The sequence below is a fragment of the Hyla sarda genome, chromosome 4 (assembly GCF_029499605.1).
Source record: "Hyla sarda isolate aHylSar1 chromosome 4, aHylSar1.hap1, whole genome shotgun sequence".
Classification (NCBI taxonomy): domain Eukaryota; kingdom Metazoa; phylum Chordata; class Amphibia; order Anura; family Hylidae; genus Hyla; species Hyla sarda.
In genome coordinates this window covers 197,656,749-197,679,929 of record NC_079192.1, presented here as the reverse complement: position 1 = coordinate 197,679,929, position 23,181 = coordinate 197,656,749, and the positions used below count along the sequence as shown (strand labels likewise).

General features: G+C 42.0%; 1 protein-coding gene across 7 annotated transcripts in view; it reads right to left on the bottom strand.

Annotated features, from left to right (window-relative positions):
* The window catches only part of TASOR2 (transcription activation suppressor family member 2), a gene marked incomplete at its 3' end in the record, with an annotated part of 97,448 nt that continues 74,267 nt past the window's right edge, over positions 1–23,181 (bottom strand). For all 7 annotated transcript variants that reach the window (XM_056573212.1, XM_056573219.1, XM_056573213.1 and 4 more), the window contains 8 exon segments: positions 1–182; positions 4,344–4,449; positions 4,574–4,727; positions 7,307–7,432; positions 10,509–12,857; positions 15,042–15,347; positions 17,239–17,625; positions 20,989–21,681. In XM_056573212.1, coding sequence (XP_056429187.1) covers positions 1–182; positions 4,344–4,449; positions 4,574–4,727; positions 7,307–7,432; positions 10,509–12,857; positions 15,042–15,347; positions 17,239–17,625; positions 20,989–21,681 — 4,303 coding nt within the window.

Below are 23,181 nucleotides of genomic sequence, written 5' to 3'. Positions count from 1 at the left end.
CTGTTAAATAGACAGCAAGTCTAGAATGGATATGTTGGTACTGGAGGTTTAGGAGACATGAAAGATCATTTGATGGTTCTTTAGATCTGGAGTCACATTGGTGATAAGGCAGGATTTCAATAAAGTTTGATTGTTGGTAAGATTTAAGCAGAGACATCTTTGTCTGAAATTGAGCCTCAGCCCTAAAGAAAAGGGGAGAAAAACACCTGTCAGTCAACTAAATCAATGAGGACAAAAACAAGAGTGCACAACGAGCTGAACAGCGGTTTTATTAGAACAATCTGCACATCATGTGAGGGAATGTAGGCTAACTCTTAGCAACCGCAAATATAGCCATATTATTAGAAAGTATTGTTTTACAAGGGTAATCTTTTATGACTTGAAGGTGATACATGAGATGAGACAGGCTATGACTGTGGCTTCCTAGCATTCTATTATGCCTGGTTTGCCCTTTTTGGTTCCTTGGTTTCATTCATTTATTTTATGTTTTGCCAATAGGGAACTGTGCACTATCTTTTCCATGTGTATTATGAATTTTTTAGTTGTTCCAAAAGTTTGGAATTTAGTATTACTGTATCTGGATTTTTGCCTTACTATCTACTGGAATACCCCTGGGATGTGTGATTATTTTTATTCTACATGTATAGGCAATTATATATAAGTCTACGGCAACATGTTTTGCAGGTGTAAGACAATAGTTACCGTATTTTTCGCCCTATAAGACGCACCCAATTTATAGGTGCAAAATCTAAAAAAAATTAAGATTTTGAACCCAATAGTGGTCTTCAACCTGCGGACCTCCAGATGTTGCAAAACTACAACTCCCAGCATGCCCGGACAACCGTTGGCTGTCCGGGCATGCTGGGAGTTGTAGTTCTGCAACATCTGGAGGTCCGCAGATTGAAGACCACTGCATAGGAGGTAATACTCACGTGTCCCCCGCCGCTCCAGACCAGTCACCGCTGCCCTGGATGTCGCTCCATCGCTGTCGCCGTGTCCCCGTCGCTCTGGAACGTCTCTGCTGCCGGCCGGGTATCCTCGCTCTCAGTCGCCGCCATCATGTCGTTACGCACGCCGACGCACGTACACGACGACGAGGAAGGAGAGCGCCGGCCATACAGGGGATCCCTGAACGAAGAAGACACCGAGGAGGCAGGTAAGGTCCCTTCCGGTGTCCTGTAAGCACTAACCCGGCTATTCAGTCGGGCTGTTCGGGACCGCCGCGGTGAAATCGCTGCAGTCCCGAACAGCCCGACTGAACAGCCGGGTTAGTGTTACTTTCCCTTCAGACGCGGCGGTCAGCTTTGATCGCCGCATCTGAAGGGTTAATACAGGGCATCACCGCGATCGGTGATGTCCTGTATTAGCCGCGGGTCCCGGCCGTTGATAGGGGTGTATTCGCCATATAAGACGCACCGACTTTTCCCCCCCAGTTTTGGGGAAGAAAAAGTGCGTCTTATACGGCGAAAAATACGGTAAGATAATTCTATGATTGCATTAAAAGATAGTATGGTATAAACTAGAAAACTCCTGAAAATTGATTTTCTAATAAAAAAAAAAAAAACTAAAAACTCAAGAGTAAATGAGGGTTCTCTGTTCAGAATCCCGTTAAAATGAATGGTAGGAAACCCTGCTGCTAGTTACGAGCCTGGGAACGTACTTTCAGACTGCGATCACATAGCGGAAAATCTGTATATCTGCACAAATTCTGCAACCGCATCGGTTTTGTGTAGAATTCCGCTTTGGTGCTGAAATTTCCACACAAATTCTGCATGATTCCACAGCTCAGTAAAAAATAGACTTTATTTAATAGAACTGTCAAAGTCTGTGCGGATTCTGAATTTGGCAGAAATCAAGCCCCATTGACTTTAATGGGTTTCCACAGCCGAAGACCGGGAAAATGTAAGACCAGACATATTTTTCCGGACCGCGGAATGCAGGATTTCCACAGAGGGTGTTCTGCAGGGGAAATCCTGCATTTCACGGTCTGAAAAAATTCTGCTGTGTGAGTATCCTTGCAGCATCCCATTAAAGTTAATGGGCAATAAATGTTGGTGGAATTCCACAGCAGCAGAGTCCCAGTGATTTCAATGGGAGTCTACTGCGCTGCTCACATAGCAGAATTTTGGAAATTCGAATTTTGGTGTCTGCAGAAAGAATAGACATGCCTATTATTTCTGCGGACTCCGCATGGAAGTGTATTGCCGTCTAATAGAAAGTGCATTTCCGAGCGCCGGAAGAACATGCCGGCGCTCTACTGCCAGGGGATATCCGTGTGAATATAGCCTTAATCTTTTTTTCTCACAACCAATTTAATACTGCACTGCTAAACAACCTCATCTGTGGGATGCTGGTTTTGTGAAGATGAAACAACCAGTAAACCACCAGTAAGAGGAAGAGGTTTACAAATACCATAGGCTTGTTCTTCTCTTCTGAAGACAAACTGACAGTGACAGGTAAGGCCCCATTTTACATCTGCGTCGCAAACCCCTTTCGAGGCCAGAAAATCCACTGCACAATTGACACCAATGGATCAGACTGATTTTAATGGGATCCATCTGGTGTCCGTTTAGGGCTCGTTCACACAGCCGTCTGCCCCCGTAAATTTATGCCCGTTCTGCAATCCGTTTGATATTTTTTAAACGGGTGGCAAATGGCTGTAAAATAATCCCATTGATGTCAATGGGATTTTTTTACAATCCGTTATCACCCGTTTTCTTCCTGTTCTGTTTTTTTTTGACGGGGGAAAAACATTGCATGCAGTATTTTTTTCTCCCGTCAAAAATAACGGCATAGAAACAGATATTAAAAATTTTACATTGAGGTCTATGGCAAACAGATGAGCATATAATGTCATATGTTTGCACCCAGTTTTTAATATCCATTTTTCAACCGTTATTACTTTTGAGCATGCTCAGAAGGAGTGAAATCAGCAAACTCTTGCTGTGCTGTGGGACTTCTACTACTCCCATCATGGAACAGACTTGTTTCCTTGATGGGAGTAGTAGTTTCCAGGTTGCGGGAGTCTGGGGAGGCTAGATTAATGCTTGTACTACTACCCCCATCATGGAACAGAGTCTGTTCCATGTTGGGGGTAGTAGTACAAGGGCTGAGGGATTGATCGCACTGGGTCTCATGTCTGAGACCCCATGCGATCAAAAGTTATTAACCAGGGGAGTGGGCAGCATGGTCCGCAACCCTGCGATTTATATTGTGTGTGTTTCACTTTCATTTTCAAAGACCCCGCCGGGAGCCCTGAATGGCTGGCACAGAGGGGCCATTCAGGGCTCTCTGCGGGGTTTTTAAGGTCATTATTATGAGGATTGTAATTTGCACTACACTGCGCTGCGTTCCCCGGCTGCCCTGATGCATTGCTGGCGCAGCAGGGGGCATTATACATATTGCGCTATATGTCTGGCCCCCCCACTGCGCTAGCTATGTATATTGCCCACTGCTGCGCTACCTATAGATCTTGCCCTCCTGCAGCGCATAAGGGCAGCCAGGGAAGGCAGCGCAGTGTAGTGCAACATTACAATTCTCACTTATGAATTAAAAAACCCCACTGAGAGCCCTGAATGGCCCCTCGGCCATTCAGGGCTCCCAGCTGGGTATTTAAAAATGAAAGTAAAACAGGCACACGATCTACATCGCAGGGTTGCGGAGCTTGCCGTCCGCTCCCCTGGTTAATAACTTCTGATCACATTGGGTGTCAGAAGTGAGACCCGGTGCAATCAATCCCTCAGCCCCTGTACTACAGCCCCAATCATGGAACAGACTTTGTTCCATGATGGGGGTAGTAGTACAAGCACTAATCTAGCCTCCCAGCCACCTGCAGACTCCCATCATGAAAAGAAGTCTGTTCCATGATGGGAGTAGAAGTAGTCCCGGCTGCAGGAGTCTGTAGACAGACGATACTAACGGATGAAAAACTGATGCAAATAGATGCCACTAAATAGCATCCCTTTGCATCAGTTTGCACCCGTTAATAGAATGGTCCGTTTAGGAAGCAATAACGGACAAAATCTAGACGGGGGACAACGGCTGCGTGAACATAGCCTTATTTGGCAGGATCTTGTTTAAAAAAATAAAATAAATAAAATAAATAGTTTGCATGATTTTTTTTGTCCACTTGGGTCTTGCTAATTAAACAGATCCTGTGATGGATCACCCCTAATAGCGTGCCAACGCAGATGTGAACCTAGCCTTACCAGTTATTTGTCTAATGTGATTGTAACAGTTTTTTTTTTTTAATACACACAAGAGTAGAATATCCTTACAAGTGGGAATGTACAAACGTAATGTGAGCCCATTAAAGATATGAAATGTTATGAACAGAAAAAAACCTTTTATTTTCTTTAAGCTTCCGATTCTCTCTGTAATGAATAAGCCACTTCCAAGGAGAGGTTCTGTTCATCTTCTCCAAAACGACAAGAACATCCTTTAGCTTTCCTAAAAGGTGTTTACAGAAAGGTTGTAGTTAGTGCAATAGGACTAGTTCACAAACATATAGAAATCTATACAACCTATCAACTATAAACTCAAAATAAATAAACAAAAAAACAAAAACACTGACCTAGCGTTATATTTTCCAATAAACTTTTATCTGAAGCCACAAAGCCACCAGCTTTGAAGAGCTCCTCATATGAAGACTCAATCATATCCTCTGGGGTGTCCACACCAGCAAAGATTACATTAGGAAGCAGCTTTAGTTGTCTCAAATAAGGAATCTGCAGACATTAAGAGAGAATGTGGTTACAATTACATGCAACATTACAGATACAGGAAATACAAGGCTTTCAGCTGCAAACTGTGAGGTCAGAGTAAGGCTGGGATCACACCACGTTTTTCCAATCACCATATACATTTTCAATTTGAAATCCGTACGGAACCAGATTGAAAAAAAACGTATGCGTTGACTCTCCATTGAAAACCATATGGCAAAAGATGCATCCGGTTGCGTCCATTTTGCATCCTGTGCGGTTTTGTCAGCTTTTTTCCCGTATCCAAAACCGTAGCCTACCACGGTTTTTGGTCCGGGTGAAAAACCATATTGAAATGTATACTATAACATGGGGGTCAATGGGAACCGTACCAGCGTAAGGTTCCATCCGGTTTTCACCATACGGTTTTTGACTTTGCACAGGTTTTTTTGTCTTGGAATTTCAATCAATCAAGTGAAGCTTTATTCATAATGGAGTGAAAAGTTAAAAATGGATACTTTTCTTGTTTTCAACCGTATATGGATTAAAATTTGTACACTTTTTGATACAGTTTAGTCAGGTTTTGAGGAATCCTTTTATCAAAAACCTGATACAGGAACTGTATTGCAAAAATGTGGCGTGAACCCAGCCTTACATGATAGAGCTATAAAATATTGTTGTAATATGAAAGTTTTGAGTTCCTTATTCGGACTTCATTCTGTACCATACAGTACAGTGCGGAGCTGCCCCCTCCCCAACCCAAAAATGTGGTTTCACAGGACATGTTCTACTCAGAACAGGCCTTGCCATGGTCGACCAAAGAAGTTGAGTGCATGTGCTCAGCGTCATATCCAGATTTTGTCTTTCCTGCAGAGGATGAAGAGGTGGAGGTCAGCCTGTCAGCACTCAGACCATATGTCACACACTGCATCAAATTGGTCTGCATGGCTGTCGTTCCAAAAGGAAGCCTCTTCTGAAGATGAAGCACAAGGAAGCCTGCAAACAGTTTGCTGAAGACAAGCAGACTAAGAACATGGGTTACTGGAACCATGTCCTGCGGTCAGATGAGACAAAGATAAACTTATTTGGTTCAGATGGTGTTAAGCGTGTGTGTGTGTGTGGGGGGGGGGGGGGGGGGGGGGGCAACCAGGTGAGTACAAAGCCAAGTGGGTTTTGCCTACAGTCAAGCATAGTGGAGAGTGTGTCATGAACTGAAGCTGGACCATACCCTACTTCCTCTTATAAAAGTGATAGCTTAGAAAAGAAACTGCTGCTTTAAATTTAGATTCCCAGGCAGTTTTACCCCCATATAAGCTGCCTGCTGTTGGATTGCGTTTCCCCTGCCTTGTCCAATATTACATGTTTAAACCTTTACAGCAGAGAGCATATCAAATTGCCGAACCTCCTAGACTAACAACTGCAACCGGATCCTGTTCTACCATAAACTGAGGAAATACAAAACAGTCAAAAGGGAGTTTTGAAGAAACAAAATAATTTAAACTCTCCAATAATTTTTGGTTCATTGACCTCTTTTAGATAATAGTTACCACAACCTAAAGCAGTGGTAATCTTTGTTACCTTTTCCTTCTTACCCAGGCTTATATGGAAATATTTGCACGGCATATAGGGACCTAGACATGGATATGCAGGGAATGAAGGATGTTCAAGAAATGACAGGAAAGGCATCTGTAACCTCTCAGTCTCTCAACAGTGTAACATAGGATAAATCTATTCAGGAGTCTAGGAGAGAACATTAATACTTTGGTAGCAGACATTAAAATGTTTGAAAGCTCGGTCCATGTCAAGAGAGTCAATAGGGACAAGAGACACAAGTACAGTGACCCCCCCCGATCTACGATGGCCCCGACATACGATCAAAATACGATGCTTTTGTATGTCGGGGCCATCACATAAACGGCTATCTGGCAGCGCAGACTGCTTCAGCGGCCACCGGATAGCCGTTTACGGTGCCCCGTGTAGTCTGCTGACGATCACTTACCTGTCCTCGGGACTCCGGCGCGTCCTCTTCGGGATCCCCTGCATCGTCGGCGCTCTCCATCGTCATAGTCACGTCGCTGCGCACGCCGTCCCGTCATCCGATAGGAGCGGCTTGCGTAGCGACGTGATGGCGGCGGCGTGAGAGCGAGTATGCTGGGGAAGCAGAGGCCTTACCGGAGCGTCAGGGACGCGGCGACAGCGATGGAAGGCGACATCCAGGGCAGCGGTGACACATGAGTATAACCTCCAATACCAGTGGTCTTCAACCTGCGGACCTCCAGATGTTGCAAAACTACAACTCCCAGCATGCCCGGACAGCCAACGGCTGTCCGGGCATGCTGGGAGTTGTAGTTTTGCAACATCTGGAGGTCCGCAGGTTGTAGACCACTGTCCTATACATTGCACAGATCCCTCAACATACGATGGTTTCAACAAACGAAGGTTCATTTGGAACGGATTACCATCGTATGTTGAGGGACCACTGTAACTAAAAGGAGGAGCCCCAGGTAAGTGAAAACATGCAAAACGCCATCTAGGTTGAGCTACCCATGACTAATAATGTATTTAATTTGTATAGTGAATGAATATTAGATAGAACATTGACGTACCTTGTTTATACAGGAAAACACATCCTCATTTTTTATAATGACTAAAAGCTGATGAGACTCCGAATGTTCACTGCTCAAAAAGTCCCGTGGATTAGTGGAAATAAGACCGTCCTTTACTAGTAAGCTCTGTAAAACAAAACATTTCTTATGTCATCTTGTGCACCCTAGGCCCCCAACTTCTCAGGGCTTTTAGTTTAATAAAAAAAAATATACACCTTCCCCGAAATCCTATAGGGGGAGATTAATCAAAATCCGTAAAGAGGAAAAGTTGACCAGTTGCTCTTAGCAACCAGATGCTCTCCATGACAAAGCAGCAATCTGATTGGTTGCTATGGGCAAGTGGTCAGATTTTCCTCTGCACAGGTTTTACTAAATCTCCCCCTTACTCTGCAACTTATCAGCAATAACACTAAAGGGTCACTTCCTATGTAGCGCCCATAAAACCCATGCTGTGGTTTTACCGAATATCACTGAGGTTTTCAAACTCCCTGTAAATGGCTGCAGATTTCTGGAGGTAACTGCATTTACCTGCACAATTCCGTAGCCATTAACAATTGACCTCACTCATTTGGTTCCACCTGTACCGTGACTGTGCCATGACAATTATATTTGGCGACAAGTGTTCTTGAAGTTGATGTATTAACCCCTTCCCGCTATAGGACATATGCATATGTCCAATCATCCGACACGTTCGCGCAATTGGACGTATGCATACATCATATCGATCTCCTGCACTGCCGCGGGCAGCGCAGGAGATCGGGGACGTGACCCGGCTGTTAATCACAGCTGGAGTCCCGCCGCAGCTGTCGGAACCGCGATCGCGCCGGTCCCGGCAGCATTAACCCCCTAGGTGTCATGATCAATCCTGATCACGGTATCTATGGTGTTGACAGGGGAGCGCTCTCCCCCTGTTCTCCAACGGCGGTGCCGCGATACGATCGCGGGTCGCCGTTGGTTGCTATGACAGAAGGACTTCAGATCATGACCTCATGTATGCCTGCTACGGAAGCCTGTGAGATCCAGCCAGAGGCTGGATCGCACTGGCTGTAGTGTGTGCAGCTCATCAGGTCATACTGTGCTGCAGTACAAATGTATTGCAGCATAGTATAACCTGTAAATAGTGAAAATAATGTATACAAAAATGTCTTCATTAAAAGTATGAAGTGTAAAAAAAATTTAATAAAAAGAATGCCCCTTTCCCAATAAAAGCCCTGTATTATTACCAGAAAAGATTAAAAAAACACAAATTATACACATAATAGGTGAATTCAGGTAGTAGACAGACATGATGCACATCTACAATCTTGTATAATGATCTGATTGCTTCTCAGCATAATTTCAAAAACTAACAGGTTGTTCGTATATAAGTTTTGATTAAAAAGTACAAAGCCCACTCGCCACGTCAAGGCCACCTATTTAGAGTGGGTCCCTAACGTCCCTAGCATAAAATGGCGTAGCACTGGGCGGCGACCACCACCACCGTGACACCAGTGCCCACAGGGGGAACGATCCACTGGCAGAGCGGCCCCAATGCCACTCAAACCAGTCCATGGGTCGCACCTCCCCGCAGACACGGTGCCACGGCAGCAACGGACGCCGCACAGCACCGCACCAGTGTGAACAGGATGTTACAGCTCACTTACCATGCTCTCCCAGTCAAACTGGGAGGCTGCCAGGAAAGAAAAGGCCCAAGTGTAGCTAACTACTACTTATACATAATAGGTATCGCCACGTCCGTAATGACGTGTACTATAAAACTATAATGTAAATTATCCCGCACGGTGAACGCCGTAATAAAAAAAAAAAAAAAAAAAATGCACAAAATTCGCCAATTTTGGTACAAATAGCGGAATAAAAAAGATCAAAAGGTAGCACGTATCGCAAAAATTATACCAATGAAAAGTACAGCTCATCCCGCAAAAAATAAGCCCTTACTCAATGGCGTCGGACGAAAAATTAAAAAGTTACGGCTGTTGGAAAATGAATGGCAGAAAAAGAATTTTGCTCAGAAAAGGAAAAAGAACATAGAAGGCCATATAAAATGGGTATCGCCATAATCATACTGACCCACAGAATAAATATAACATCACTTTTACCGCACAGTGTACACTATAAAAAAATTATTTAAAAAATGCCAGAAATTTTCCAGTTTTTCACAATATTTTGAAGTTTTTCACAAAAATGCTGCATGTGTCAACACAAATGCACCACTTATATAAAGTACAATATGTCACGAAAAAACAATCACAGAATCGCTCTGCTCAGAAAAAGCGTTCTAAAGTTATTACCATTTAAAGGGACACATGTCAAATAAAAAAAAAAGAGCCTGGTAATAGAGGTAAAAAATGGGTCTGTCCTTAAGGGGTTAAGAGAAGGAAAAACAAAGAATTATAAGGATATGATTGGATGACTGGGTCAGAGTGTCTCCAGATCACCAGGTCTTGTGGTGTTTTGCAAGTGGTCCAGGGTCATGCGTGCCAAAGTGCTCCTCATGCGTATCAATGACAAAGGCAAGCCAGTCTGGTTTGATACCACAGAAGAACTACTGTATATCAAACTGCTTTAGACTGGTCCAACTGTCCATACTATTCTCTATTCATTACAGACTGCACATACAAAGGGCATGTGAGCATCAGAACTGGACCATCAAGCAATGGAAGAAGGTGGCCTGATTTACGAATCACATATTCTGTTACATCATGGCCAACATGCACTATAGGAAGAAGGCAAGTTGGATAGGTGATGCTCTGGCCAACAATGGTCCTGGCATTCATATAGTTGTTACTTTGACACATGGCAGCTACCTAAACATTGTAGCAGACCAAATACTTACACCCATTCATGGCATTGGCCTCTCATCAGGATGCCACACTGCAAAAATGGTGGTTTAAAGAACATGACAATAAATGGAAGAGGTCGACTTGGCCTCCAAATTCCCCAGATCTCAATCCAACTGAGCACATGTGGGCAGAGAGAGGTTGCACCTCCCAACTTACAGCAATTCATTCCAATGTCTTAATATCAGATACCACAAGATACCTTTTGTGCTCTTGTGAAGACCATGCCTCAATGGATAAGAGCTGTTCTTGTGGCACAAAATGGACCATCACAAAATTTGGTTTCTATGCTATGTATTAGGACATGTGAACAGATCTACTACTACTACTGACTTCTCAAACAGTTTGTTTAGCGTGATACTAACCTTAGTCGAGGAGATGAAATCTTCATCATCAGTCTCATAAATATAAAAATAAATCTTTTGCTCAGGTGCTCTTGCAACACTCTGTAACCTTGAACGTAGGCTTGTACATAGATCGGATATAACAGTCTTAACAGCCTTGGATTTGGAGGAGACTGGTACACATTTCCTTCTCGTCTGCCAGCCATCTTCCTCTGGCAGCTGAATGGCTGAAGTCCTATCTACTACAGTGCTACCCAGGCCTACGCTACTCAACTTAACGTGATTGGATTGTACACACTCATTAAGAATGCCAGAAATCTCAGTAGGGGATTTGTCCAATGTATTTTCATACCTTAACTGATTTAAATGAAAAGAAGAATATCTAGGAGTTCTAACTTTTCTTATAGTCCTAGAATAAGTAACAGGTCTGTCCCATAATTCATCCCCATAGTAAGGAGAACTATTATAAGGGTTCGGATGCCAGCTGTCATGCCTTCTAAAGTCCGTCCTGCGGTATGGGCACTGCACAGTAATACGTAGAGGGCTTCCAGACTTTGTGGTAAAGCGTGAACAGCTGGGAATTCTCCTGGACTCAAACACTGTCTGAAAAGGAGGTCCATAAATGTGCTTATTTGTTGAGGACTTTCGTAAAATCTCCTTCATCTTACACATGAAACGTACATTTTCCATGTCAAGAGTGTTTCGAGTAAGGTCATCTGACCCCATTCTTCTATCGGAGAAGATGTGGTTCAGGTCAGACCTAGAAGTCTCCTTGTTGATTGTATGTAAAGCCCTATCAGCTTCTTTAATATTTCTAGTTACAGTAACATTTTCATGGTTTGTACTGCTGTTGTATTCACCATCTTGGAGAGGACTTGAGAAAAATGCATCTGTTTCATATAAACCACTATTAAAACCAGGCTGCTTTTTAGAGATTTTTTCGATCCTAATTGTGGTAGTTTGATCCTGAGAACATTTTACGTTGTCCAGGAATTCAAGAGACTGGTGAGTTTCTTTTTGGGAATATTCTTGATCTAGCAGAGGTTCTTTATATGAACGTATATACTCAATATCGTCATCAGACGTTTCAGACCAGCGATCATACTGCTCTTTACTTATACTCCCTGTATTCACTATGAAACAAATATCAGGCCGCTCTGGAGATGCATCCTGCTCAATGCTGTCAGACACATCTTCCAGAGATGGTAATATCAAGGAATCTTCTTGAGGAGGCATCACTCCTTCGAGAGATTCCAGTTCCCCAGCATTTACAGAAGTAATGGCTGATTCTTCTTGTGATGGATTCTCTATCGTAGTCTCTTCTCCTACATCATCACAACTCTCCAAAGTGCTTTCGTCTTCAAGTGGAAGTTCATTTTTTGTCCCATCTATAACTTCATTTAGTTCTTTTGTGACGCTGCTGTTGATGCCGTTTTTATCATGAGACAACACAATTTCAGAACTGGAAGTAACCTGATTGCTAGTTACAGAACCTAAGCATATACGCTTTAATTTTGACAGTATATCTTTTTTATTGCTGCATGAATTCCTGCTACTGTGTGATGAGTCTTTGGCACTTGTTCTGGTTGGGTTGACAGTCGTAGACAAATAAACTGCATCTCCGGTGAGATCAGGCTGCTGTTTTTCCATAGGTGGTCGTTCTAGATCCATTTCACTCCATTTGCTCATCAACAGATCGCTGAAAGAATTGGTTATATCGGACCCCAAAGTATTTTCATTTGAGCCAGTTTCATCTAATTTTCCATCTAATGTATTCTCACTTAAACTGACAGAATCCTTTTCAACAGTATCACAAGCCCGAGTGTCGGGATCAATCTGCATTTCTTTGACAGCTGAACCAGAAAGGTTATCTTCCTCATTTACAGGCTCCATAGAATGTATGATATCTGTGATCATTTCTCCTTCAGATGGTGCCAGAGATATAAGCGGGTGATTTTGGCTTTCAGCTATCTTTTCCTCTTCAGCATGCTCTTTATGCTTTTCAATGCTGACATCCATATCCAGGTCTCCAAGAAAAGAAGTGCTTGGAACTCCATCCATTACATTCTTGTCAGCACCAGGTGATGAGAGATCATCGAAACAGGTTCCATTGTGAGATTTCTCTGCAGAAGTCACTGCATTATGTGAATCTGGCTTCTCTTCAGTACAAGGAAACGCTTTTTTAGAAGCTTCAGGTAGACTTCCCTCAGAATTCAGGATGCCATCATGGTTTGATGGTTCTGGCTCTTTAGTTCCCTCATCTGTGGCTGCTACATAGGGAAAATCAGCATCATCACCACTGAGGCACGACTGGGCAATGTTCAGGGGTAGGGATTGCTTCTCTGGGACTTCCATCTTGGCTTTATCCACCTTTAAAAAGAGATAAAAAACTCATTTAAGAAAATCTGTTTGTAACATTGAAATGCTGTCACTAGGTTTATGTGTAGTAATGACAGACTCTGGATTGATAGGGCACGTAATACATCATTTAAATCAGTTTTAGGCAGATGCCGTCCAATCAGCAGCCAGTGGCTATAAAGGCTCCTTATGACTATTCAGGACTACTGGGCCACAAATATCTGCCCAGTGCATTGTATAAGATCAATACTAATGTTATGAGACCTGCCGAATGAAAAGAAAAATGAGGATCTCTGTAACTAGGTAAATGGTACAGTCATATAAAGGAGCAGACGTGGTGACAAAATTCCTTTAAAGGTATAATGTTTAATGTATACTCCAAATATATTCACATGTACAGGATCTGCTGCATATTTTCTGCAGCTGATTTTTTTGCTGCCCATTGATGTCAATGGGTAGCAAAATCAGCAGCAGAAAATATGCAGCAGATCCTGTACATGTGAACATACCCTAAAAGTGAATTATGTGCATAGAAATAAAAACAGTGTTCTGTTATGATAACACCTGCTAAGCCATCTATATTTGGAGTATACATTAACAGGGCTGTCTGTGCCTTGGAGTTCTAAAAATAACAGCATACATTCTATAATGGACCAAATGTAACTCTTTTAGAATATATTTGTTCCACTAAACTCCATGGATCCGGTGTGAGAATGAAACGATATACTTCAGAATAACTGAGCGTCACCTGCCAACTACGCTGAACATAAGCTACTTAGCTGGTGTGAACATTATATAATCCAAAGTTTGAATTACAAATGGCCGCCTTGAACAAATAGTTTTTCATACATTACTATGTAACACTAATTTCTGCATAGTCAAAAAGGGATTTTCAGCAAAACGTAAACATGTCCATATATTGGTGAATGAGAACATAGTTCTAACAGCCATTTCTGTAAAAGTGACAAGTATGATATTTTGTCACTTTAGGTCCCTTTTTAACACCTACTGGTAAACTATGACCAAGTCAGCATATTCAATCAATAAATAATAATGTGTCTGAGTACACTGCGAGTGCACTCGGCGATTCGCAGACCCCCATGTGCCTGCCCGGTAAGGGAGATTTATCAAAACCTGTGCAGAGGAAAAGTTGACCAATTCCCAATAGCCACCAATCAGATCACTGTTTTTATTTTTCAGAGGCCTTTTAAAAAATGAAAGCAGCAATCCGATTGTTGCTATGGTCAACTGGTCAACTTTTACTCTGCACAGGTTTTGATAAATCTCCCCCATAGACTTTGGAAACTATTGATACTTCTGAACCTGGAAAATGTACATTTACAGAAACTACCAGGGGAGAAAAAAAGAATAAAAAAATAAAAATGATTGTCACAATGGAAGGCCTGGTAAATTACGGCTTTAAGACACTATGGGGGAGATTTATCAAAACCTGTCCAGAGGCAAAGTTGCCCAGTTGCCCAAAGCAACCAATTCTTACATTCTTAACAAGGCTTCTGAAAAATTAAAGTAGTGATCTGAATGGTTGTTATGGGCAACTTTGCCTATGCACAGGTTTTGATAAATCTCCCCCCTATATTTAAATGTAAACTTAATGGTGCTATAATTTTAAGGGCACATTTGCATGGCTAATTTTCATGCAAAAAAATTATTTGGGAGACTTTTCAAATCCGTGCAAAGGAAAAGTGGTGCAGTTGCCCATAGCAACCACACTACTTATTTCATTTTTAATGAGGCCTCTAAAAAAAGCTATCCGATTGGTTGCTATAGTCAGCTGCACCACTTTTCCTCTATGATAGATAGATCTTCCCATATACGAGCGATCCACAAGGATCTTCAAATTCGGGTGCAGAATTATCCACACATTTTGGTGTGGGTTTTTACACTCCGACTGATTTCATGTCAATGCGGGAAAGCACCTAAGTGAGTCACATCAATTTTTAGGGTCTTAAAACAGACTGAAAAATCTGCTTTGTGGGCACTGTCATCGTTTCCCATTAAAAGCACTTGGAGAAAGTTTGCAGATGGAATAGATGCTGATTGAGCCACGGATAGGGTCCGATTCCATGTCCAAACTATATGTCCCACTACAGGGTACGGGCAGAGGTTTTCTGTATAATAAGAAAAGGGGATAACATAAAATAAATCAAGATCTAAAGAACAAGATATAGTACATACCGTGCTGGCTTCTGAGGTATGACTAGCCTCATTTACATCGGTTTCCTTTTCAGGAAGAAGAGAATTGTCCATACAGCCTGCAGGCATGGCGTCTTCTCCTGAAGTACTGATTTCATTCTCCGCAGTACTAAGCTCTTCATGCCCTACAGTTTTCTCAGAGGAATCTTTTGATGATTTAGAGATTGTCTGCTGTTCACCAGATTTCATATGATCAGTAACGTAACTTTTAGTAGTACATTCCACATCGGACGACTCGTCGGAGCTGAAGCTTAACTCGAGTCTGCTCATGAGGTCAGTAGCACTTATCTGAAAGAATCAAAGAGAAGTTTAACTAAAAAGGAAAACTAAGTCCATGTGTAAATATACCAGAGGAGTCTTTCGCTGGACAGCCTAACTGGAATAACACCAGAGATTTTAACAACGCAGACTTCAGTGAGAAAGTGCCAAAAAAGCAGTAACATTTTCCTGGTGCAGTGTTCATTTTGAAAGTACAGCCATAATAGAAAACCCCTATTGACACTATATCCGCTGGCAAGTAATACAGAAAAGGTTCTCTTTCAGGTGTGAATAACCATTCATACTGATCTGCCATCGCTGAACTATCTGGTATGCTCTTAGCAGCGCTTTCAGCGTTTTAGATGTAAGAACTTGGCTTTTCTGTATTAGTTATACACTTTCTTTAAGCCTCATTTTTTTTTTCCAATTTTTGATGCCATTTTGGAGGCTTCAGAACCAATTACCAGGTTTCCAATGAATTATAATCTGAACACACAATGGTCGTCCTGGAACCAATTATTATTGTAACCTGAAGGACCACTGCATGTGTGGGGTACAGTGATAAAACCCATAGAAGGGAGAGGAGGAGAAATGATTAGTTATGAAAGCAAGGGGTAACAAGAAAATAAGAAGTGCCAAGTATCATGCTCCTATTTCATTCAACAGGAGTAATAATGCAGCAGGGAATAGAAGTCAGATGTAACATAAAATCTGCACCTGGCACATGGGTGTCAAAAAGTTTCCCTTAAGTCCTTTAATACAGTGTCTATTTATTGAAAGAAAATACTTGATGCTCCCTGCAGGGCATACTAAAGCCATAAAACAAGGAAAGAGTCCACTTACTGCTGCATAGACAGGTACATAGTTATATAGGTGAGTGGATATGGGCGTTAGGCTCAGAATTTGTGTTAAGAGCCTCAATTTTTTGACCAATGTGTGCTGCTGCAATCCTCTTTTTTTGTATACTATATTATATATATACCCATACATACACACACTAATATATATATATATTTTATTTTATTTTTTCCCTTTTGTTAATGTTAACACTTAAAAGGGTATTCCAGGAAAAAAACTTTTTTTCTTATATCAACTGGCTCCAGAAAGTTAAACAGATTTGTATAATTATCAGCTGCTGAAGTTGAGTTGTTGTTTTCTGTCTGGCAACAGTGCTCTCTGCTGACATCTCTGCTTGTCTCGGGAACTGCACAGAGTAGAAGAGGTTTGCTATGGGGATTTGCTTCTACTCCGGACAGTTCCTGAGACAGGTGTCATCAGAGAGCACTTAGACAGAAAAGATCAACTCAACTTCAGCAGCTCATAAGTACTGAAAGGATTAAGATTTTTTTTTATAGAAGTAATTTACAAATCTGTTTAACTTTCTGGAGCCAGTTGAGATATATATATATATATATCTATATATATCTATATATATATCTATATATATATCTATATATCTATATCTATATCTATATCTATATCTATATCTATATCTATATATATATATATATATATATATATATAGATAACCCCTTTAAGCCCCTACGGTCCAACCAAAACCCCCTAGGAAGTCAATGTCTATTGTTCACTTAAAGGAAAACAATGCTTTCCCAAATGCAAATATGGCAGTAACAAATGCTGGAATTTTTAATATTCACTTCCTAGGGGGTTTTGGTTGGACCATATGGGTTTAAGTGTTACGTGCAGCCTGTAAATATGGCCTGAATACAAAAAAGAGTGGAGAAAATTTTTTTTTACTGGGGTGACGGAGGGACTCCACAATGAATGGTTACTCCTCAAAGTTTACTTTTGTTATTACTGAATACCCATGTCAACTCTCATAGTGATCAGATTGAACACTGGGTCATGTAGGCCATAATGATGGAACAGGATGAAAAACACAAACTAATGCAGTACCTACCCCTATTAAAACATTTTCATTAAGCTTCTGTGTATTCTCTGGTTCCACCAGATCCCCTAATTTATCTGGGATGTCTTCCACTGCTTTCTCCTGTCTTTCTTTAAATCCAGCACTGTCCCAAGCAGAGTCTGTTTTACCTTCCATAGTACAAATACTATCATAGTCCACACTCATGTTGGAAACCACATTCTTCAAAATATCTGGATTTTTACAAAACTCAAGTCCTTCCATCTCAGTTTTCTGTGGTCCTAGACTACTAGTGCTGTTTGTGAAGTCTTCACTTGGTATTGACGTGGAGTGAACATTTGTGTCAGGACTTCCAGCAGTCGGAAGGTTGTCTGTGTCAGCACGCCAAATCCCAGAAGAATCTCTATCACACTTTGGTGCCTACATTAAGATTAATGATACAGTGTTAACGCAATAAAGGTTTCAAATATTTAAAAAGTTATAAAAACACCAGGACAAATAAGCGGAAGACTTGTAAGTAGGGTGATTGTCGGTCTTATGCTTTCCATACAAAACTACAATATATTCATGAATTATCAGTATGTTACTCAGAAATGGCAAACTCTGCTAAAGAAAACTGCGCCAGATTTGACTTTGTAAAATCTGCAGTTGTGGATTGGCTGTAGATTTTAACAAAGATATTCTTGAATTTTTAACCCCTTAACGACGCAGGACGTATATTTACGTCCTGCGCCGGCTCCCGCGATATGAAGCGGGATCGCGCCGCGATCCCGCATCATATCGCGTGGGTCCCGGCGCTAATCAACGGCCGGGACCCGCGGCTAATACCACACATCGCCGATCGCGGCGATGTGCGGTATTAACCCTTTAGAAGCGGCGGTCAAAGCTGACCGCCGCTTCTAAAGTGAAAGTGAAAGTGACCCGGCTGCTCAGTCGGGCTGTTCGGGACCGCCGCGTTGAAATCGCGGCGTCCCGAACAGCTGATCGGACACCGGGAGGGCTCTTACCTGCCTCCCCGGTGTCCGATCGACGAATGACTGCTCCGTGCCTGAGATCCAGGCAGGAGCAGTCAAGCGCCGATAATGCTGATCACAGGCGTGTTAATGCACGCCAGTGATCAGCATTAGAGATCAGTGTGTGCAGTGTTATAGGTCCCTATGGGACCTATAACACTGCAAAAAAAATGTAAAAAAAAAGTGTTAATAAAGGTCATTTAACCCCTTCCCTAATAAAAGTTTGAATCACCCCCCTTTTCCCATAAAAAAAATAAAACAGTGTAAAAAAAATAAAAAATAAACATATGTGGTATCGCCGCGTGCGTAAATGTCCGAACTATAAAAATATATCATTAATTAAGCCGTACGGTCAATGGCGTACGCGCAAAAAAATTCCAAAGTCCAAAAAAGCGTATTTTGGTCACTTTTTATATCATTAAAAAATGAATAAAAAGTGATCAAAAAGTCCGATCAAAACAAAAATCATACCGATAAAAACTTCAGATCACGGCGCAAAAAATGAGTCCTCATACCGCCCCATACATGGAAAAATAAAAAAGTTATAGGGGTCAGAAGATGACATTTTTAAACGTATAAATTTTCCTGCATGTAGTTATGATTTTTTCCAGAAGTGCGACAAAATCAAACCTATATAAGTAGGGTATCATTTTAACCGTATGGACCTACAGAATAATGATAAGGTGTAATTTTTACCGAAATATGCACTGCGTAGAAACGAAAGCCCCCAAAAGTTACAAAATGGCGTTTTTTTTTCGATTTTGTCGCACAATGATTTTTTTTTCCGTTTCGCCGTGCATTTTTGGGTAAAATGACTAATGTCACTGCAAAGTAGAATTGGCGATGCAAAAAATAAGCCATAATATGGATTTTTAGGTGGAAAATTGAAAGGGTTATGATTTTTAAAAGGTAAGGAGGAAAAAACGAAAGTGCAAAAACGGAAAAACCCTGAGTCCTTAAGGGGTTAAAGAAAAATGGGAGAGCGCTCCAGTGTAAAACCGCCAGTGTAAGGTTCAAAATTAATTAGGAGGAACTCTTACCAGAGGTGGTTGTGTGAGCTCACACACAATGGTCAGCGTGAGTGAGTGTTAAGCCCGGTCTGCAGCCTCCCCAACCATAAGAGCAATATCGGGTGAAGACTTCCAGAAAGCGGTGGGTTTCAGCGGCGCTGACCAGGATAGGACACGTCAGGTGAGTGAAGACAAGGGTTTTATTAAAACAATGCAATGAGTTTCACCACGTATGCGCAGTTTCACTAGGCATATGATGAAACCACGCATGCGCGGTGAAACGCGTTGCATTGTTTTAATAAAACCCTTCTTCACTCCCCTGATGTGTCCTATCCTGGTCAGCGCCACTGAAACCCACCGCTTTCTGGAAGTCTTCACCCGATATTATTCTTGAATTTTTGGTTGGTTTGATTGGTTGCTTTAATGGGTCCGTAACAAATCGTGCCCCCTCATTACAAGTGGGGATCAGGCAGCGCCACCCTCCTTAGAACAAAATAATAGAGAGAAAATCCTAACTGCACAGTAGAAAACTAGAATACCCTGCTGAGAGGAGCAGACTTTTCTTTCCTTTTGCCTAGTTGTCAGCCTCCTATACCCATGGTTCCTGTGTTCCCTAATGAGACAACCGAGAAAGTGGAAGATTTGTATATTTACTGGGAAATCCGCAGCAATATCTGCCAGTGTGAACATACTGTGCACTCACACACACTGGATTCACAGAAAATTTTACAAGGCAATTCTTATGCATTTATTGACATATCAAATAGATTTCCTTAAAGGGAACCAATCATCAGATTTTACCCTATATAACGCTTGGCAAAGCGTTATATAGGGTAAAATCTTTATTTTCACCATTCCCGGGGGACGCTCCTGCCCCCAGGGATGGTGAAGATATGAAGTTATAAACTAGTCCCCGCCGCCGCCTTAAGTAGTCACCTGGGCGGGGAGCTCTTCTCATCTACTCCCGTTCTTCTGCAGGCAGCGACGCCCCCTCCGCTTGATTGATGGGCCGCGTCATCGCTCTGCTCCATCTGTTCAGTAAGCGGAACAATGACGCGGCCCATCAATCAGGCGGAGGGGGCGTCGCTCCCGGCCGAAGAACGGGAGTAGATGACAAGAGCTCCCCGCCCAGGTGACTACTTACGGCGGTGGTGACTAGTTTATAACTTCATATCTTCACCATCCCTGGGGGCAGGAGCGTCCCCCGGGGATGGTGAGGACAACAATTTTACCCTATATAATGCTTGGCAAAATCGGATGATTGGTTCCCTTTAAAATCCGCAGCAGATAGGGTGTACTCACGCGCACACACACACACACACACCACAGGAGTACCTTTGCAAAGGTAAAAAAAATAAAAATTTAGAAACTCCGTAAAAGCTGGTACCCCATTTCTACCATTTTCACCACAGTACTTTTTCAAACTGTTTTGTTAGAATACAGTGGTCCCTATAGCTACAATATCATTTGGTTCCAGGATTACCATTGTATGTTGAGACCATAACTGTACTGAAACCAGGTTATTGGTTCTGAGGCCACAAAATATCCTCTACAAAAAAAAATAAACACATGCTGATAGGTCAGATCTTTCAGCCATTGACAACGTTTCACATATCTGGACTGTCCGTAGCATTGTATGTTGAGTCTGGTTTCATGTTACTATGGTCCAGAAAAGACGATTGTATTGTGAAAATAGTGTATGTTGAGGCCATTGTAATTTGAGGGATCACTGTACCATGTATTGAAAACAAAAAAGTTACCTCTTCATTCAACAAAGGATCCACCATGTTTGAGCTCTTATCCATACAAAGTTCAGTGCTGACATCACTATGACGGAATGGACTATTAAGCCCCAAGGCACTGAACCGACTTGTTATGGCCATCTGACTGTCTTCTGAATTCTGTAGTGTATCATCAGGAGAACCATCACTTTCATCACTACCCGAGCTGTCATGTACTTCCTGCGGCAGCAGGGCAGAGGCTTGTACTAGATCCTGGCCTTCAGCAGTTCTGTGATTGTCATCACCTCGATGCATCCTGGCATCCAATTGGCTCGAAGTGTGAACAGGAAGCTCATCTTTATCTAAATCCTTTGAGTTTTCATCCTTTTTAGAGAGGTCTACAGATGGCAGATCCTCATTTGCACTGTCCTTGTTTATGTCAGAATGCGTTGTACTTTCAGCACAAGGATATTCCACTATCTTGCCAGCAAATTCTAGCTTGGAAGTAGTTTTACAACCTCCAATATTAGGTGTCATTTTTAAATTGCAAATATTTATCATGTCACTGTATGTGAGCCTTGTATATCCAGAACGAGCTTTGTCACCTACTTTAACACTCTCCTCCTTTTTATCAACATCACTGCTTTTTATTTGAGAGTCAGCTGACTTCTGTATTTCATTCACGCTGGAGAAATCTCTGGAATATTTATGTTCAATTTCTTTAGATCTTACCTAGGGAGTAACAGAACATACACAGAGAATGGATTAAAGAAAAGTTATAGGTAGAATGAACACACTACTAATGTACTATACCAGCTCTTATATCATCTTGCCGTCTAAAGGGGTATTCCTCTGCTTAGCGTTTGAATCAAAATTTTCCAAACGCTTCGAGACAGCGCCGGGAGCTTGTGACATCATGAAGTCAGCCCTGCCCCCAAAGCAGTCTCGCCTCCTCCCACAGACTTGCATTGAGGGGGTGGGGCGTGATGTCATGAGGGGGTTGGGCTATGACATCACGCGCTCCTGGCGCAGACTCTAAGCATTCAGAACATTTTGTTCCAAACTCTGAGCAGAGGAGTACCCCTTTAAGTAGGTAATTTAACAACAGAGTTTAATCATTTTAAAAAATTGACACGTTGCTCAGACATGTCAAAAGGTATGATCGCACAGGTCTCCCTCCATTACGATCATAAGTTATAAGCCAGAGAAGTTCGTGGCAGCGAGAATCTTTTTCCTGGCTGTTAATCAGATCAGACCTTTTCTCTGCATAAGCCTAGCAGAGAAAAGGTCATATCTGCAGGCAGGCCAGGAAGACAAATACAAAAGTTGAGATGCTTATAATTAGTGATGGCAGCAGGTCTAACCAAGGGCGATCAAAACTTACGACATTTATGGGCAACATGTCAAAGGTGTTTTTTTGTTTTGCTTTTTAAATAAATGATAGCAACCCTTTGAAAATTGTAGATACCTTTTGTTTTTGTTTAGAGAGAAGAATGTTCTAGTATTTTGTCTAAAGGGAGTCTCATTATTTTTCAGTTATCCCCTATTCACAGGATATGGAAAACAAGCAAATTGGTTGAGGTCTGACCGTTGGGACCCTCACTTATTCCTGTTCTTGGGATCGTTGGGGGTCTTAACTGGTCAGACTCCTAATAATCTGATTGTTATCCCCTATCCTGTCGATCGGTAATAACTACGAGATGGGAATAGCACACAGTCTAGTGTCAGATAAAAAAAAACAAAAAAAAAAAACAACACACAAAAGGTGTTCTCAGCTTAGGAAAATGTATACTTGTTAGAAGGGTCCCTTCACAATAAGTCTATTCCACTCTATTGGAACCACCAGCAATCAACGGTTATCTGTGGGAAAACTTTCCATTAAATGCATAACTGGAGACCCAAGTGGCTGAAATGACTTTTTGATAAAGAACCATGCATGAAGACTTGATGAAAACAGTGTCCCACACCTGATCCTAGAGCAGAGAAAGGCCTTTTAAGGATGCACTATACGCATGGTGATCAATGTACTGTGATAAAGGAATTTCCCAAAGTTACCAGTCGTACGTGGACACCAGGTTTCAGGAAACACATCTTATCCAGAGAAAGCCGGGTGAGGTATAGGAATCCAGGAAATAGTTAAAATCCCTGGCAAGACTTTGCCAGCTAGGGAATCTGGTAAATCCTGTTATTGGGCATGAATTTGTACAGGATGAAAGGAAGGCTTTTCATCCA